At 35.2% G+C, this 6946-nt stretch overlaps 1 protein-coding gene across 1 annotated transcript; it reads left to right on the forward strand.

The window, feature by feature from the left end:
* On the forward strand, positions 1-5039 carry LOC141657150 (helicase sen1-like). The gene is made up of 7 exons (XM_074464291.1): positions 1-280; positions 1599-2147; positions 2236-3423; positions 3514-3838; positions 3914-4175; positions 4260-4517; positions 4631-5039. Exons 1-7 carry the CDS (start codon positions 149-151, stop codon positions 4704-4706), a joined length of 2790 nt encoding a protein of 929 aa, XP_074320392.1. The 5' UTR covers positions 1-148; the 3' UTR covers positions 4707-5039.
* Positions 5040-6946: the final 1907 nt, after the last annotated feature.

A 6946-nucleotide genomic window follows, 5' to 3' on the forward strand; every position in this document is an offset into this window, starting at 1 on the left:
TTTCAACTAGTACAATTTCGTTGTCATTGTAGTAGTATCTTTATTCCTATATATTTTGGCACTTGAAGTTTCTAAAACACACACACACAAAAAAACATAATTCATTATCAGTAGGTATCTTGAAAAACGATATTTGTAATTCGCTATAATGTATAGTATGATGATGACGAAAATGGAGAATGTAGTTTTGGAAGAGAAAAAGAAGAAACAAGGGTTGTTGGACTTGGTGTTTTCTTGGTCACTCAAGGATCTTCTTAACAATAACCTCTACAAGAATAAGGTATTCGTCTCCACTTTATTTTACCCTTTTGTTTGGAGCAAAGAATATTTACCGGGAAGTTATTTCCTTAGTTTCTATAGCAAAAACGATTTGATGAAAATGTAGTGAATCGTTTTTCTTCTACAAGTCAAATTCAATCGTATTCACATACATTCTCCATTTAATTTCCATCATCTCATGTTCGTGTTTTTACGGCTAGTAGTTATTGGATAATTATCGTTAGTTTCTTTATTTTATTACTCCTATTTTTCATTATCGACTATGCAATTTTGTCAACAAGTTGGTTTGAAGTAAAGCTTATTTTGCTAAAACTTGATAATCTACATAGCAAAGGTTCAGCTTTTATTTTTTCAAATCGTCACAAACTCACAATCACATTATGTTGTAATAGTCCCTTCGTTTTGTTTTATTAGGGAAAAAAATTTGTTTCGTTTTGCCACTAATTAATGGCAATTTCCCATGCCAATATTTTAGAAATCCAAAGTTAATATACTCTTTATATGGAGTTTTTTTTCTAAAATAGGGTTTAACACTAAAGAAATTAACCAAATGGGTCTTTGTTGAAACTTATTAAAAATGGGCCCACGCGTCATCTGGAAAATTAGCTCAGTATTCAAGTCACTTCCCCACTAAGCGACTACATCCCGTGTGAATATAAATGTTGTGGTTACAAATTTCAGCCCAAGTCGCTCTGGGGGCCAGCGGCTTGAGGCCCAAGTCGCTCAGTGGGCCAGCGACTTGAGCCCAACTATAGTATTTTTATCAAAAAAAAAATAATTGAAGGAGAATCGAACCCTAGACATCCAGAACTTGTCAGTACTCCTAACCACTATGCCAAGCGAAATACAATAGTTAAATGAAGCGCTAAATTCTTATATTGAGAACTAGATTCTGAGCGCTGCTTTTGGTACTTAATATTATATTTTTAACGCGCCAAATTATCAACCTATTACGACTGGTGTAGTGGATAGGAGAGGAAGTATTCCAGGGTTCGAATCCTCCCAGATTTATGTTTCTTCTTCAATTTTCAAGAGGAATTTATCATGCTTAAGCTTAACTACTACTCCTATTTTTGAAACATTTCCAAAGACTTTTTTTTTAATTCTTGTGAAAAATCCTAAAACGACATAGAAAAGATAAAACAAAACATAGGATCCAGATTAGGCGCCACCCAGTGGTGCTAACTCATTTTCCGTATAAGTGTGACTCTTACCGTCACGTTACTAGAATGTAAAACCTTACTCTTCACATTTGTCAAAAAAAAAAACATTTAGTTAGTAGGTTATGTCACCAGTATAATTTGTATGCTGTGCTGCAGGTTACTAGAATACCAGACACGTTTTCATCAACAGCTGAATACTTGAAGTCATTCAAGCTGCCACTCATTGAAGAGACTCGAGCCGATTTCTGTTCCGGCTTGGAATCAATAGCTGAATCTCCTGCGTCTGAGATATCGAAAATTTCCATAGATAAGACTCACAAACCCCCTAAAGAATTGCACTATGAAATCACTATCAGACCCGTTACTGACCTGCACAATCCTGGTGGACATTATGATCCACAGTCTGGTGATGTTTTTGCTCTCTCTAATGTTAGACCTCAAAACATTGGTGATCTGGTCCGCCCTGGTCAAAACATTATCTTCGCCTTTGTTGAAAAGGCTAGTGAAGATGAACCTTCTATTTTGATAACACCATCCGAGGTATTAGATCGTTCAGAGCTACTAAGCAAGAAAAAAGAGACGAAACTGTTTGCTACGTTTGTGATGAACTTGACTACCAATAAGAGAATATGGAAAGCACTTCACCCTAGTCCTAAATCCCCTAACTTGGGTCTTCTTGAAAATTTGCTGCAACATAACCCTTCTGTGAGTCAAACTGTTATGTATTCTTCTAAATTGTCGACGATTGTTTATCAATTCTCTAATTTGCTCTAAGTCGTATTCAAACATGCAGGGTGACAATGAGGAATGTTCTGTTTGTGTTTCTGAGGAAGTCAGTAAGGCCAGGAAGTCTAGTGTGTTAGCCATTATTCGGTCGTTTGAATTGGACGAGTCTCAAACGAATGCTGTCCTAAGCAGCATTGATATGGCAAAGTGCTCGCACCAGAAAAACAACGTGAAACTGATTTGGGGTCCACCTGGGACAGGAAAGACCAAGACAGTTGCGTCTTTGTTGTTTGTGCTTCTGAAGCTCAAAGTCAGGACACTGACTTGTGCGCCAACTAACATAGCAGTTCTACAAGTCGCGGAAAGGCTTGTGAAGATCTTCCTAGGGTCAGTCAGAGAATATGATACTTACGGGTTGGGAGACATCGTGTTGTATGGAAATGGAGAAAGAATGAAGATAGATGAACATGAAGAGCTTGTTGACGTGTTTCTCCAGTATCGTCTTGAAACTCTGAGAGAATGTCTCTGCCCTTTGACAGGTTGGAAATTTAACTTAGATTCTATGATAAGCTTACTTAAGGATCCCAGACAGCAGTATAATAGTTACTTGGGTGGGCTCAAAAGGCATTGCGATGATACTGAGGATCCTGCAGTAGATGGAAATGCAGTGAATCAGGAGCCATCTAAGAAGAAGAAGAACAAGAGGAACAAAATGAAGGATGTCATCGATGAAGCTTTGAAAGCAAATCAAATAGAGCAGAAAAAAGAAAGTTGTCTGACATTCGAGGAATTTGTGTTAAGAAAATTCCGGTCTGTATCACTTAAGTTAGTTTACTGCGCGAAGAATTTGTACACCCATCTACCAACATTAGCCATCCCTTCCGATGTCGTCGTGCAGATGATTCAGCTGATTAATTTGCTTAAGACACTTGAAATGTCAAAAGAATCCTTTCAGTTTGCTGATCTGATGAAGAAAAAGGGAAAACTTCTTTCGATCCTGAAAGAACTACTTAAACGTTTTCCACGACCAAAATTTGACGGAACATTGAGGGAATTTTGCTTGGAAAATGCTCGTTTGATTTTCTGTACTGCATCGGGCTCTATCAAAATGCAGTCTTCAGTCGAAATGGTGGTAATAGATGAAGCTGCACAACTCAAGGAATGCGAGTCAGCTATTCCATTACAGCTTCCTGGTGTCAGAAACGCACTGCTTATTGGGGATGACCGACAGCTTCCTGCTATGGTTCAGAGCAAGGTTAATACTATTTATAATTCCTTTTCCACCTTTCTCTATATAATAATTGCATACTTTGATCATTTACCAACTGAATTTCGACATTTTTAGGTATTGGGAAATGTTAACTTTGGACGGAGTTTGTTTCAAAGGCTATCAAGCTTAGGGAAAAAGAAACATCTCTTGAAGATTCAGTACAGAATGCATCCGACCATTAGTTCATTCCCCAATCGGAAGTTTTACGAGAAGAGTATAGTAGATGCATCAAATGTAAAGCTGAGAAGCTATACTAAAACTTTTCTTAAAGGGAACATGTATAGCTCCTACTCTTTCATTAATGTATCGAGTGGCAAGGAAGACTTCAGGAAAGGGCATAGCCCAAGAAATCTAGCGGAAGCAGAAGTTGTTAATCAAATCATCGGAAAGCTCTATAGCTGTAAGATATCTGTTTTTTCCCAAGACGTAAATTAACTCGTAACAACTGCTAATTGGGTTTTAACTAATATTGCAGATCATTGTAACACCAAGACGGCGATTAGTGTGGGAGTTATATCACCTTACAAGGGTCAAGTAGGTCTAATGCATGAGAACTTTGGTAAGAAATATGCTGCGCGGAAGGGAAATGGGTTTACTGTCAATGTTCGGTCTGTTGATGGGTTTCAAGGAGGTGAAGAGGACATAATTATAATATCAACAGTTCGATGCAATGGAAATGGATCAGTTGGTTTTCTTTCAAATCATCAGAGAACAAATGTTGCTCTTACCAGGGCACGGTATGCCTCGCTTCTTTATACGATGAGCACTTTTAACTAAACTTATATCAGTAACATTAACTTTTTCTTACTGAATTTGTGTAGGTACTGTCTTTGGATAGTCGGGAGCGGAAGTACTTTGGCGAACAGTGGAACAGTGTGGCAGGATCTTGTGAGTGATGCCAAAATGAGAGGGTGTTTCTATAATGCAGATGAAGCTGCAGAGTTTAAGCAATCTTTAAAACCAGGCTTAATCAAGATTAGCCGAACCCCATCTAAACTCGATCCTGCAGAGTCTTTGTCAAGCCAGTTAGCTAAAATCAGTTTAGACGACAACCAAGCGAAACTAGATCCGTTTTTAAAGTAATCACAAGCATTTGCCTCGCTCTCCTTTACATACACGCTTATGTCAAACTGTTACTTTTGCAATAACAGGCTGACTAATGTGATCGTTATGTTGTTTTTTTCTGCGTCAGGTATAACAAAGTGTCGAGACGAAAGAGAGGAGGTGCAATCACCGGCAATGGTGTTAGAGAGGGCAAGCTCAAGTGATGGCAGCTGTAAACAGAATAACTGATTTGCAAACAATTCCTTTTTCTTTGCGATTTCAGATCGAATGAATGCAGTCTGAGTCTGCAGTATGATTTTGCGAGTCTAGTTCGCAGTCAGTGCCATTGTGATTCGGAAACTGATATGCCCATCCGAATATATGTTACACAAATTCTCATTATATATGTTAAGTGGCGCATTTTTTTTGGGGGGAGCTAAAGCTAAGGTTCGTTAGCTACTTAGCTCCATGATTCACATTCTCGATTTTTTTTTTTTCGATTACAAACTCGATGTACTCCTTAAAAGATATTAAGAGAAGTTTAGCTTATTTGACAATGTCGCAATTGGGTTAGCTGTTTTATTTCATTTGATTACTCATATTTATTCAAAAAGTTCTATTGTTTTTAAGATCTGGAATGCTTATTCATTCAATGGAGAACACTTGCGGGATATTCTGGTGATGAAAGTCAGAATATGGCTCTAATGAACTTTTTGAATTAATAAAACATGTTCTCAATCTTAAAACATCTTAATTCTTCAATTCTTCAATTCATCACAGTAAATTCAAAAAGTTCTATTGATTGATTCTAAACTAAGACTATCCAAGCATCATAGGAGAGAACCGAGACCTTAACGACCTCAAGCAGAGTCCCGACCTCATTCACACGTACCGATATACTCCGTACTTACTTGAGCATCAAAGAGGGACCCCTCTGGATCACTCAGGTTCTATTTGCTTATGTGTGTAGGACATTTTCCGAAAGGAGGCAGCTGGAAATCTAAAGCACACTCGAAGGAATACGTTGACCCGAGACCTATACGAGCAATATACATGACTAATAAATATAGAAATTCAGAAAGAAGAATATGAACATTCAACACTAATACAATCAAATTATATCTATCAATCAATCAATACTATATATTAAATCCAAAAATCAAGGAATTTCAATGTAATTAAAGAAAGTTATACAAATCATCAATCAATCAATCAATACATATATATAAAGCAGAAACTTTTCAAGCGATATTAGAGAGTCCAACTTTTTTAGAAATCCTATAATTTAAAGAAAAATTTAATAAATTGTCCTAACAAGAGCAGATTTCTAAAATAAATTAATAAAATTAACCTAATAAGAGTAGATTTTAAAAAAAAAGTAAATTTTATTTAATTTTATATCCTAATATAAGTAGATTAAAATTATTAAATTACACACATATATATAGAGTGTAGTGAGTATAAATTTCCAAGTAATTGTAAGTTTAACTTCTCATTCTATCTTAAGTTGAAAAGGAACTAAAATGTTGTTAAATGTATCCTAACAATAGTAGATTTCTTAAAAAAATTAAAAAATTATCCTAATAAAAGTAGATTTCTTAAGAACAAAACAAATTTTACTTAATTTTATCGTAATATAAGTAGATTAAATTTATTAAATCACACGCATATGTATTTTAGTGAGTATAAATTTATAAGTAATGGTAACTTTAATTTCTCATTCTATCTTAAGTTGAAAATGAACTCAAATGTTAAAGATATTTCATAACAAATAGGAGGCAGTTTAGTACTTTATATTCCAGTTGAAAATGAACTAAAATGTTAAAGATGTCTCATAACAAATGGGAGGCAGTTTAGTACTTTATATTCCATGACTATTTGTGATATTGACATAGTGTTTTTCGAGTGAATTTCTTTTGTAGGAAACAACGATATATGGGGAGGATTTGTATGATTAATAATATTGACAACACCTTTAAATTTTGCGTTTTTAGAACGTTTGTTTGACTAATACTACCACTTCACCAAATTTATGTAAGCTAATGGCTACTTCATGATCTTGAATTAGGTTATAGATCTTCAATGGCAATTATCTAGGTATGACAATCTGATTAAGATTTTTATGATTCACATTATACCATCCTAGAAGCATACATGTTAAATGTACGGAGTGGAATTTCTTAGTGTTTAAGGCATAAGTCGATACAACAGGCCATAAATCATCAATACCAATAATCAAATATTAATATTACTATTATAGAATATACTATTAAGATCAACTCAAATACAATAACAACAATATTTTAAGATAATGTCTAATTATACCCACCCACCATTTGTAAAACATAGAACACTGCAAAAATTCATGTTATGTTATTCATGATTGAATTTTATCCCACCATTTTTAAAACATTGTAGTTTAATTGAATAATATTTTCTCCCTTCCACTTTGGTGTCCTACTTT

This window comes from Silene latifolia, chromosome 5, assembly GCF_048544455.1.
Source record: "Silene latifolia isolate original U9 population chromosome 5, ASM4854445v1, whole genome shotgun sequence".
Taxonomy (NCBI): domain Eukaryota; kingdom Viridiplantae; phylum Streptophyta; class Magnoliopsida; order Caryophyllales; family Caryophyllaceae; genus Silene; species Silene latifolia.